We start from the raw sequence: 12,737 nt of genomic DNA on the forward strand, positions 1-12,737 counted from the left end.
CAACCGCACCAGCATATGGTCTCACAAGGGGTCTGAGGATCTCATCTCGGTACCTAATGGCAGTCAGGCTACCTCTGGCAAGCACATGGAGGGCTGTGCGCCCCCCGAAGAAATGCCACCCCACACCATGACTGACCCACCGCCAACCAGTCATGCTGGAGGATGTTGCAGGCAGCAGAACGTTCTCCACGGCGTCTCCAGACTGTCACGTCTGTCACAAGGGCGCCAGTGGCGAATTTGCCAATCTTGGTGTTCTCTGGCAAATGCCAACCGTCCTGCACGGTGTTGGGCTGTAAGCACAACCCCCACCTGTGGACTCGGGCCCTCATACCACCCTCATGGAGTCTGTTTCTGACCGTTTGAGCAGACACATGCACATTTGTGGCCTGCTGCAGGTCATTTTGCAGGGCTCTGGCAGTGCTCCTCCTTGCACAAAGGCGGAGGTAGCGGTCCTGCTGCTGGGTTGTTGCCTCCTACGGCCTCCCACGTCTCCTGATGTACTGGCCGTTCTCCTGGTAGCGCCTCCATGCTCTGGCACTACGCTGACAGACACAGCAAACTTCTTGCCACAGCTCGCATTGATGTGCCACTCTGGATGAGCTGCACTCTGAGCCACTTGTGTGGTTGTAGACTCGCTCCATGCTACCACTAGAGTGAAAGCACCGCCACATTCAAAAGTGACCAAAAAATCAGCCAGGAAGCATAGGAACTGAGAAGTGGTCTGTGGTCACCACCTGCAGAACCATCCTTTATTGGGGGTGTCTTGCTAATTGCCTATAATTTCCACCTGTTGTCTATTCCATTTGCACAACAGCATGTGAAATTTATTGTCAATCAGTGTTGCTTCCTAAGTGGACAGTTTGATTTCACAGAAGTGTGATTGACTTGGAGTTACATTGTGTTGTTTAAGTGTTCCCTTTATTTTTTGAGCATGATATATATATATATTTTTTTAATCGGCCAAATCGTTGTCCAAAAATAACGATTTCCTATTGTTCTGAAAACTTGATATCGGCCCTAATTAATCGGCCATTCCGATTAATCGGTCGACCTCTAGTGTGTGTGTGTGTGTGTGTGTGTGTGTGTGTGTGTGTGTCAGCATGTCTGTCTGTAGGTGATATCTATTCTGAACTGTGTGTGTAGGTACTCTGTGATCATCTATAACCTGAAGTTGATGGACACCAGAGAACCAGAGCTGGATGTAGAGACAGACCACAGGATATCCTGATGGCGGACCCGCCTTCAGAGGGAGTGTAAGTATGGGTCTGTGTGTGTCTGCATGTGTGGGTAAGGACATTTAAAAAAAAATAATAATAATAATAATATATATATATATAATCTGTGTCGTGTGACTTGAAGACTACCTAGGACTGTGTGTTTATGTTGATGATATCATTTCCCCTCGTACAGGAAGCCAGAACGTCGGTCGTTCCGAGCATATGCAGCTGTCCTCTACATCGACCCCAGGATGAGGATCTTCATACAGGCAACAAAGTCAGGACCAAGAGACTGTCTTGTGCCTCTACAAACCCAGGTTTAAAATATATATATATACACAAACACTACCGCATCCAGAGACTCTCCTGTCTAGAGACATCACTAAGACTAAAATCCTAGTCCTGTTTGTGTCCATTCAGCTAAGTCTGTGTTGTCTCTCAGGGTATATAAATACACATCGACTCGATTCAAAACCCGTGCTGAGCAGGAAGTAAAAAAGGCTGATCACCTCGCTAAAATAGGTGAGTTGCCCACACACACACATCACCTGGCCAAGATGGGTAAGACACACACACACACACACAGAACCAGTTCTGCCTTTAGAACCCACTCCCCTCTCTGTGTGTGTGTTCCAGCGGAGGAGAAGGCTCGTGAGGCGGAGAGCAAAAGTCTGTCTCTGGAGGCCAAACTGGGAGACGACCTGTCCAAAGAGTCACGGGTAAGAACCAAACCACACGGCAAGATTAGCAATATCTTGACCCAATGGTCTGACTCCTCTCCTCCCTTATTCAAATCCTCTCTCTGCTCCAGGTCATGTTGCGTAAGGCTCAGGAGGGGGCCATGATGCTTCGACGGGAGGCCGAAGTGAAAAAGATGATTCAGGAGTCCAAACAGAAGTCAGTCAAAATAAAAATGTTAACTTTACAAACAAATGAAAGTCAAACCAAACAATAAAACGTTAACACTGCTCTCCTTCCCCCAGAGCATTGAAGGAGCCTAAGGAACTGAGTTTTATCTTCGGGGTGAACATTGAGCAGAGAGACCTGGATGGGATGTTTGTGTATAACTGCTCTCGCCTCATCAAGATGTACGAAAAGACTGGACCTCAGCTGGAGGGAGGAATGTGAGTACCACACACACATACACTCCTTCGATTGTCCTCTTATTGGCTAGTCGGTGACCAGTGAGACGACCAGAAATGCTTTCTAATGAAGTGTGTGTGTGTGTGCAGGCGTGTGGAGGTGTTGTGGGGGTAGTAGATGTCCCATACCTGGTTCTGGAGCCCACTCACAACAAGCAGGACTTTGCGGATGCTAAAGAATACAGACACCTTCTGAGAGCCATGGGAGAACACTAGCCCAGTACTGGAAGGACAGCAACATAGGTAACAACACACACGTCTATATAACCATGATAGTGGAAGATTGTAATTTAACCCTTATTTTACCAGGTCAGTTGACTGAGAACACATTCTCATTTACAGCAACGACCTAGAGAATAGTTACAGGGGGGGGGGGGGTAGCTAACGAAAGAAACAGCGAACAGACAAGAGCATTGGTTCCTGAGTTCTGCAAAAATATAGAATTACAGTTGGATATATGTAGATTAACTTGAATTTTTTCGCAAGGATTTATACACGACACTAACCTCAACATCAAAACCTTCATTCCAAATCACAATTCCATACCTAAAACCTTGATTTTGGACAAATTTACCTGAATGGACTATTGCTACCAAGGATTATCAAGAAAAACTTCTAACAAACCAAAACCTGCAGAAGAAACACAGCGGAACTGGAAAACCATCCAACACAAAACTGAGTGAGTATGTTCAATCTGAACCTACTTCTGAAGCCAAAAATTAAAAGACAATCATCTCTAGGTAATTTTGTTGTTTAAAGCTTATTATAAACTGGGTGGTTCCAGCCCTGAATGCTGATTGGCTGACTGCCGTGGTATATCAGACTGTATACTACGGGTACGACACATTTATTTTTCCTGCTGTAACCAGTTATAATAGCAATAAGGCACCTCGGGTTTGTTGTATATGGCCAATATACCACGGCTAAGGGCTGTTCTTTGGCACCACGCATTGCAGGGTGCCTGGACACAGCCCTTAGCCGTGGTATATTGGCCATATACCACAACCCCCCCGTGCCTTATTGCTTAATTATAAACTGGGTAGTTTGAACCCTGAATGCTGATTGGCTGACAGACCATATACCACAGGTATGACAAATAACTTGTTTTTCCTGCTCTAATTACGTTGGTAACCAGTTTATAATAGCAATAAGGCACCTTAGGGATTTGTGGTATGTGGCCAATATACCACGGCTAAGGGCTGTGTCCAGGCACTCCACACCACTGCGTCATGCTTAAGAACAGCCCCGAGCCGTGGTATATTGGCCAGATACCACACCCCTTCGGGCTTTATTGCTTAAATAAATAAGGCTACTAAGCTACCAAGCTGATAGGAAAGAAACTGACTAAAATTAGCACTGCAGTGTGAAGTGAGGTGTGAAAACTCTTGAGCCTAACAATGGCAGGAGAGTTTCACAGCCCCACCCAAATGCAGAGGCCTTTGAAGCCCCTTCGATCTGTAACTAAAATACAGAACCCCTTGGATTCATCTCTATTTTTAACTGATATGCAGCCAGGACACTTCAATTGTAAATTACCTCAATAAGAAACAATATTGTTGATTTGATCACATCAGAAGATATCCTCATGATCCACAAAATACAACAGCCACAGGACAACTTTGTTTGGACGTCGTAAAGGATCATTTGCCGAAACTGAAAAGATATAGCCAGCTAACAACCTCCTTTTCCACTTGGAAAAGATGGTGGAAAGAGACTTGCTAGATTTTCTACAAGGAATCTATCTCCCGAAAAAAGCTTCTCCCAAGTKGGTGTGACACCTACTCCCGTTGCCTGCTGCACTGCTGCTTGGATTCCACCTGGTGATCTGTTCACTGTCCACCCTGGCCTGTCTCCCCCTGTCTGGTACAGATACCCCTGCCTCTCTCCCGGGCTTTTGTTCGCCTCCAGCACACACACACTGTTGGGGCAAGTGACTATGAACTTACAATGGCTAGCCCCAAGTTGTTATATTTTTCTCTTGTGCTTTATGCTATTTGCCTCATGACTCCTGCGTGCTTTGTTGACTAGGAACTTGCTTGTTTACCCAACTGTGGGACAGACTGTTTGTTCCCACACTCAGACTCTGACTCTCTTGGTTACACGGACTCTTGACCTTCCATCCTATGCTAACCACCTCTCGCCAYCTTTGTATTCATGGTACCTGATGGAATTGCATTACAATATGATCTTATTGCCATRGAATGCACATTCAAATGTTATAAATCAACACTGCAGAGCTCTCCCTGTCCTCTGCCGTGCCCTGATTGTATTACTGCTGATTATATCTGGAAATGTGCATGTACACCCTGGCCCATCTACTGTTGCTAGCCCCAATTCTGATTTGTGCTCTGATATCTGCTTCACTGATTTCTGCTCTCGTAAAAGCCTGGGTTTTCTGCACGTTAACACTAGAAGCTAGAAGCCAAAAATTTATAKATTGAAAGCTCATTACTGAGACGTGGTTAAGAAAGAGTGTTTTGAACACTGATGTTAGCCTTTGGTTATAACCTTTTTCGGCAAGACAGATCTTCCAAAGGTGGGGGAGTGGCAATATTTACCAACGAACACCTTCAGTGCTCGGTTATCTCCACCAAGTCTGTCCCCAAACAGTTTGATTTGCTGGTATTAAGCAGTAAACTTTCAAATAGCTCTGTTGACTGTTGCTGGGTGTTATCAGCCACCATCAGCACCGGCCTGTACCCTCTCCTGGCCCCTTACACTTAGTCTGAATTTGTCCTGCTAGGTGACATAAACTGGGACATGCTTAAACCACCCTCCCATCTCCTAAAGTAATGGGACTCCCCAAATCTTTCTCAGATTATTACCAATCCCACAAAATATGAATCCAAACAACCAGAAAAGGCTACTCTCCTCGATGTTATCCTTACAAATAATCCTGATGGTTATCAGTCTGGTGTTTTCTGTAATGACCTTAGTGATCACTGTTGTACAGCCTGTGTTCATAATGGCTGCTCAGTGAAACAACCTGTCCTGATTTGTCATAGACGCTTGCTAAAAAACTGCAATGAGCAAGATTTCCTTCATGACCTGTCCTCTGTAAATTGGTATAGAATCAGCTTAATCCCCTCTGATGAAGAATCTTGTACCTTCCTTTTTTGATATTTTCAGTGGTATCGTTAACAAATACGTACCCATAAAGAAAATAAGAATTTAAAACAGGTTCGGCCCCTGATTCGACCGTGATGTGGCAGAGTTACTCCAGCTCAAGAATTCCATTTGGAAAATAGCTCGGCACACGCATACTCATGCTGACTGGCTCTCGTTAGAAATAAGTGCACTCAGGCTATCCGGAAGGCCAAAGTTAGTTACTTTTAAGGAGCAGTTCTCTCTCTGTGGGTCTAACCCCAAGAAGGTCTGGAAAACGGTTAAAGACCTGGAGAATAAACCCTCCTCCTCCACAGCTGCCCATGTCCCTTAATGTTGATGATGTGGTTGTTACTGACAAGAAGCACATTGCTGAGCTCTTTAACCACCACTTCATTGTCAGGATTCCTATTTGACTCTAACATGCCTCCTTGCCCGTTCAAGATTTCCTCATCTCCCATCCCTTCTAATGCGACTATCCCCGATGCTCCTCCCTCTTTTTCCCATGCCCGCTACAAAGTTTCTCCCTTCAGGCGGTCAATGAGTCCGAGGTGCTAAAGGAGCTCCTTAAACTTGACCCCTAAAAAACAGCTGGGTCAGATGGTTTAGAGTAGACCCTTCTTTTAGGTTGCTGCCCCTATCTTTGCCAAGCCCATCTCTGACCTTTTTACCCTGTCTCTCCTCTGGGGGAGGTTCCCATTGCTTGGAAGGTAGCCACGGTGTGTCCTTTATTTAAAGGTGGAGATCAAGGTGATCCTAACTGTTATAGGCCAATTTCTATTTTGCCCTGTTTATCAAAAGTGTTGGAAAAACTTGTCAGTAATCAACTGACTGGCTTTGTTGATGTCTACAGTATTCTCTCGGGTATGCAATCTGGTTTCTGCTCAGGTTATGGATGTGTCACTGCAACCTTAAAGGTGCTAAATGATGTCACCATTTCCCTTGATTCTAAGCAATGTTGTGCTGCTATTTTTGTTGACTTGGCTAAAGCTTTTGATACGGTAGACCATTCCATTCTTGTGGGCCAGCTAAGGAGTATTGTTGTCTCTGGGGGGTCTTTGGCCTGGTTTGTTAACTACCTCTCAAAGAGTACAGTGTATAAAGTCAGAACATCTGCTGTCTCAGCCACTGCCTGTCACCAAGGGAGTACCCCAAGGCTCGATCCTAGGCCCCACACTCTTCTCAATTTACATCAACAACATAGCTCAAGCAGTAGGAAGCTCTCTCATCCATTTATATGCAGATGATACACTCTTATACTCAGCTGGCCCATCCCCGGATTTTGTGTTAAACACTCTAAAACAAAGCTTTCTTAATGTCCAACAAGCTTTCTCTGCCTTTTTACCTATGTTTTGGACATAACAAGGTTATGTGGATTGGTAAGAAGAATGCCCCTCTCCCCACTGGTGTGATTACTACCTCTGAGGGTTTAGAGCTTGAGGTATTCACCTCATACAAGTACTTGGGTGTATGACTAGACGGTACACTGCCCTTCTCTCAGCACATATCAAAGCTGCAGGCTAAGGTTGCATCTAGGCTTGGTTTCCTCTATCGTAATTGCTCGTCTTTCACCCCAGCTGCCAAACTAACCCTGATTCAGATGACCATCCTACCCATGCTAGATTATGTAGACATAATTTATAGATCGGCAGGTAAGGGTGCTCTCGAGCGGCTAGATGTTCTTTACCATTCGGCCYTCAGTTTTGCCACCAATGCTCCTTATAGCACACATCACTGCACTCTATACCACTCTGTAAACTGATCATCTCTGTATACACGTCGCTTATTTATAAAACCCGTTTAGGCCTCACTCCCCCTCATCCTCCACATACAACACCTGTTCTGCCAGTCACATTCTGTTAAAGGTCCCCAAAGCACACACATCCCTATGTCGCTCCTCTTTTCAGTTCGCTGCAGCTAGCGACTGGAACGAGCTGCAACAAACACTCAAACGGGACCGTTTTATCTCCATCTCTTCGTTCAAAGACTCAATCATGGACACTCTTACTGACAGTTGTGGCTGCTTCACGTGATGTATTGTTGTCTCTACCATATTGTCCTTTGTGCTGTTGTCTGTGCTCAATAATGTTTGTATCATGTTTTATGCTGCTGCCGCCATGTTTTGCTCCCATGCTGTTGTTGTTGTCTTAGGTCTCTCTTTGTCGTGTTGTGGTGTCTCTTGTCGTGATGTGTGTTTTGTCCTATATATATATWTWTTTTTTTAAATTGTCCCCTGCAGGAGGCCTTTTGGTAGGCAGTCATTGTAAATAAGATGTTGTTCTTAACTGACTTACCTAGTTAAATAAAAGAAAAAATATATATAGCTTCAGGGTTACATTAAATTAGTAATTCTAACTTTAGAAAGTTGACATTCTCCACTTTTTTACAGTATACAACTAACATTGTAAGCTAAAGCATTGAAAGAATATCAAAAACTTCTTAAAGTAATACAGTTAATCCCCTACCCAAGTGTAGGCTACCATACCCCTCACTCTCTMTCTACCATACCCCTCGCTCTCTGTCTACCATACCCCTCGCTCTCTGTCTACCATACCCCTCGCTCTCTGTCTACCATACCCCTCGCTCTCTGTCTACCATACCCCTCGCTCTCTGTCTACCATACCCCTCGCTCTCTGTCTAGGGTGCAACATGAGGGGGAGAACAATGAATGCAGGCAGGATGTTTAGTAGGCTAAATATACATATCAAGGGTAGCAAAATAATGTAACTATTAAATCTGTGTATAGCTCTAGTTAGACACACTACTGTTAATGAGCATAGTTACGCGTGGTTGTATAGTTACTGCAACAGCCTTAGTCCATATGTCTAGCATGTTTCTGCTTTTCCCGCTTTTTTTAGCTCAGAAGGGCATAGTGAAGTTCTGGGATGAGTTTGGGTACCTGTCGGCCAGCTGGTCCTCACTCCCCTCGGCTGAGCAGAGATACAAGAGACGCCGCGCCATGGAGATACCCCTCACCATACAGTGTGGTGAGTTGTAGACATACACACTTTAAAGTGTGTTAAGTCTCACACACACACACACATAAATAGACAAGCTCTGAGGTTTGTCTTCCTCTCCCTCTCTCTCTGTAGATAAATGTCTGAAGTGGAGGACTCTGCCATTCCAGATGGATGCGGTGGATAAACGTTACCCGGACAGCTGGGTGTGTCTGATGAACCCTGACAGCACTCAGGACAGGTAAACACACACACACACACACACACACACACACACACACAAACACACACACACACCTGCAGGAACACCGCATACAGTATATCTCAAATGTTGTGTGTGTGTGTTGTAGGTGTGATGCAGCGGAGCAGAAACAGAACCTTCCATGTGCAGTTCTGAAGAAGGACAGACAGACAGCGGAGGACAAACAGAAAGAGCTGACAGAGAAGATCAGGCAGCAGCAGGAGAAACTAGAGGCTCTGCAGAAAACCAGCACCATCAAATCAGCTGCAGATGTGAAGAAGTTGCCTCTGGATGTCAGCATGAGACCCATGAATGACAGTTCTTCCCAGGTACACACACACACAGTCACAAATACTCCCCGTCTACAGGTAAACACACACTACATGTATACAGACATACTTAACCTCTACTGGTTTCACACAATAACACATACTGTCTCCTGATATCTGAATATAATGTTTCATGTTCTCTCTGTCTCCTAGGCAACCAGGTCTTCAGAGCGTGTTTCACGCCCTCGCTCCCCCCCCCTCCCCGCCCTCCTCAAGAACGCCCCCAGCCAGCCGCCAGCCCTCAACCGCAAACTCACCAATTCCCCTCGACCGACCACCCGGCCTGCTGCCCCAGCCTCCAGAGTCGACCAATCTAGAGCCAGAGCTGCAGCGAAGCCATCACCCCCTCCAGCTAAGCCCGTCCCCAAAGCCCCAGCCAAAATCCCCGCCAAACCCACCCCTCCAAGCCGCAGCTCACGGGTGAGTATGTTTATGTGTGTTGTCCTTTAACAAATCTATTACGGTTATGTTAAAATAGTGCGAGACTTTGGCAATTTATCTACTTACCCAGAGTCGGATGAGGTAGACTTCGTCATTGCACTATTGAAAACAGGTTTTTAGAAATGTTTGCGAATGTTAGCATTTGCTCGCAAAACTACATCTAACTTCCTTCATACTGGATGCAGAGGCATAAAAATGGTATCCATGAGTTAATTGCCAAATACCAAAATAATTGTCAAAATACCTTTAAAATACCTTTATGGTCCTTTAGCAGTATCAGTAATATCTATGGTGTTTCTACAGATTCAAGCCAAATCGTCTCCTGCCAAAGCAACCACACCTACTAGCAGCCAGCGCAAGAGAGTGATGGAGCAGGAGGAGAGTGAGGAAGAAGAAGAAGAAGAGGAGGAGGAAGAAGAAGAAGAAGAAGAGGACAGCGAGGAGGAGAAGGAGCCTCAGCCCAAGAAATCCAAGATGGCAGCTGCAGTGGGGAATCGTGGGAAAGCTGTTGAGAAAGCTCCACTCAAACGGGGAAAAGTGACGGAGGTACACTCTCACACACACACACATTTTCACTGCTCAGACTATCAAACTGTCAATCTATAGAATATCTGTATACAATGTATCAGACAGACACAGGAAAGCACTGCATGTGTAAGAGGAGAGGGAACGGAAAGATAAAGGGGAAGGGATGTTTGGAAGAAGAGGACAGATAGATGTTTCCTGAAGACGAGTGAGGACAGAGAGGTGATGTTAGGTACGGAGAATGGGGAAAACTCTTTTGGAGGAAGAACAAGAGTCTGACACATGGAGCACACCAGTTTACCCATAGTTCAGAGGTCATGTGATGTCATCGACCCCACAGGTCCCCACCCCCCCACTCAGCACCAAACCCCCGCCGCCTGAGAAGAGGAGTGCTACCATACCAACACCACCGCCAGCCAAACCCATCCCCACCCCGCCTAAGCCCACGGCGGGGGCTAGAGCCAAGGTACCCACCAGCCACGGCGCAAGAGGCTACACCTTCTCAACTCATAATGTTATCTGTCCTATCCCTCTCTCCTAACTCTAATCATAATAGAATAGATCCTCCCCTTCTCTCATAATTCTACTCTAAATGGTCTGTCTCCTAACTCTACTCTTAAGGGGGTTTTRGTATATAGTCCTCTTTAAAATAACTGATCTCAMTCTTCTTTAAAGTGAACTTTGGGGTTAAGAAAAACAAGAAAAACTCTTATCTTGCCTTTGAATGAGGACTCGACTCTTTTGCGCCACCACTTATTTTTCCTCTTTGCATTCACATTGGTATGATTAGAAAGGAACCAACATCTTTTTCCAGCATTTACTCAATGCACTGTGGGACAAGCCATTCCATCAGAATGTGTTATATTACAGCTAGATATACCTATGTACATTTTGGAAGCTAATAGATTGCATTTAGTTAAGAGACATCATTGTAATCTGAAGATATTATTAACATTGACGTATTATTGGTAACAGAATAAATAGCAGAAGAATAACTGCAGATTAAATAATTGCTGTAATTGAGCTAGAATTGATTTTGCACCCCAAGTTGTGATTCTCACCAAATATTGTCACACTATTCAAATCCCAGAATTGAATAAACCGCTTATGAAGCTCTCAGCCTATAGATCACATATTGGAAGCCAAATAATCTGAACTAATATTTTGGCGTTTGTGTGCATCCTTGACAATCTCTAATCAATATCCAAAAATGGCATGTTTTCTCAACGAATCTGCACGCCTCTCTGTTGTGGCACCAATATGAGGGTTTTTAGGCAGGGTAAACTGTGTTGCAGTAGTCTAGTGTGAGGTACGGGAATACTGACAAGCAAACCTGGGAACCTTTGTGTTGGGTCCTATCTGTCTCTTAACTATTCTATATATAGTTGCTTATATTCTGCTCTCCTGCTTCTTTTTCTCCTCTCTTTTCTCAATAACACACCACTCATGTATTTCTTCACACACACTTACTACTAGACAGTTTGATCAGTGTGTTTTCTGTGTGTAATGTTTTTAGGTGACAGGCAGTGCAGAGGACGAGCACCCAGAGAATGAACCGAAGAATGCTCAGAAAGGTGATTTTAATTTCTTTCTTGATGATAGTTGATTTGCTGAGAAGATTTCCTATTAGCAATGCCATAGACATCAGCGTTTCAGGACAAAGCATCACAATTCCTTTGTTGTCTCCTGTAGATAAGGGTATGTTGGTGGAGGTACGGGTGAATAAGGAATGGTTCACAGGCAAAGTGGTTGCTGTGGAAATCAGTAAGCAGAGCATTCGCTGGAAGGTGAAGTTTGACTACGTCCCCAGATCCACCCCCAAGGACCGATGGTAGGCTCACCAACTCACCGTGTTTGTGCTTTGTTGTCTCACATTTATGTGTGTGTTGTACTAGGGCTGGGAATTGCTAGGGACCTCACAATACGATATTATCACAATACTTAGGTGCCGATACAATATGTATTGCGATTCGATACTGCTATTTTATTATATTGCGAACTATGTCTGCTGCAGAGAGACCAAGAAGGGGCATGAGAAAACAGGTTTTGATCAGTCAGGCAAATAAGTGCTGAAAATATGTTGGCTCACTATTTAAAAAGATGGAGAACAYGCTATAGCTATTCTATTTATTTAAATCGGTACTTGGAGTAAAATATCAATATATTGTCCAAAAATAAAATTGCATATGCAACTATAGATTTTTTTCCCCCACCACTATGCTGTACCAGTGGCCAATGATGTGCCAGTTTCTATTTCATTTCCAAATGTTTTGATAAGTTACTGTGCTCAGGAGTTTTGGGGTGCTGTTATTAGTGGTTATTAACGGCAGTGAGGAGGTGAGGTTGTTGGTATAATTTATGGTTGTTGTTATTAGGGTTTTCAAAGGCAGTGAGGAGGTGAGGTTGATGCGACCCCCCTCTCCCCTCTCCCAGACCCCTGACACACAGCAAGGGGAGGGGACTGAAAAAGGGCCCGCCCCCATGGAACCCGACACCACCCAACCAGGAACCAGTCGAGAGGTGACTGACAACCTGGTCAACATGATGAGGTAACCATGACTACCTGATACTGTCATTGAGTCCTACCTGTTGGATTTTGGCCTCCGATTGRCTTTTTTTCAGAGGGAGAATGGAACGGGGATGTCACAAATCTAATTTTGTGTGTGTTCTCTTCAGGACGCTGCTGCGTTATTTCTTCCCTCCTGATTTCCGGATCCCGAAGGACGATGTCAACAGCATGGCCGCAGAAGAGCTAGTGGCCTTCCCTATGGTGAGACTGA

At 44.9% G+C, this 12,737-nt stretch overlaps 1 protein-coding gene across 1 annotated transcript in view; it reads left to right on the forward strand.

Annotated features, from left to right (window-relative positions):
* Positions 1 to 12,737, forward strand: part of LOC111973992 (ATPase MORC2A-like) — a 30,355-nt gene that overhangs the window by 15,046 nt on the left and 2,572 nt on the right. The window contains 21 exon segments of the mRNA XM_070447055.1: positions 1,144 to 1,214; positions 1,217 to 1,253; positions 1,411 to 1,481; positions 1,484 to 1,513; positions 1,516 to 1,534; positions 1,660 to 1,739; positions 1,854 to 1,936; positions 2,029 to 2,114; positions 2,201 to 2,341; positions 2,449 to 2,570; positions 2,573 to 2,602; positions 8,323 to 8,451; positions 8,557 to 8,662; positions 8,772 to 8,991; positions 9,145 to 9,411; positions 9,736 to 9,978; positions 10,298 to 10,423; positions 11,474 to 11,531; positions 11,650 to 11,788; positions 12,333 to 12,506; positions 12,634 to 12,727. Of these exon segments, the coding sequence (XP_070303156.1) occupies positions 1,144 to 1,214; positions 1,217 to 1,253; positions 1,411 to 1,481; positions 1,484 to 1,513; positions 1,516 to 1,534; positions 1,660 to 1,739; positions 1,854 to 1,936; positions 2,029 to 2,114; positions 2,201 to 2,341; positions 2,449 to 2,570; positions 2,573 to 2,602; positions 8,323 to 8,451; positions 8,557 to 8,662; positions 8,772 to 8,991; positions 9,145 to 9,411; positions 9,736 to 9,978; positions 10,298 to 10,423; positions 11,474 to 11,531; positions 11,650 to 11,788; positions 12,333 to 12,506; positions 12,634 to 12,727 (2,326 nt within the window).

Source organism: Salvelinus sp. IW2-2015, linkage group LG15 (assembly GCF_002910315.2).
Source record: "Salvelinus sp. IW2-2015 linkage group LG15, ASM291031v2, whole genome shotgun sequence".
Lineage (NCBI taxonomy): Eukaryota > Metazoa > Chordata > Actinopteri > Salmoniformes > Salmonidae > Salvelinus > Salvelinus sp. IW2-2015.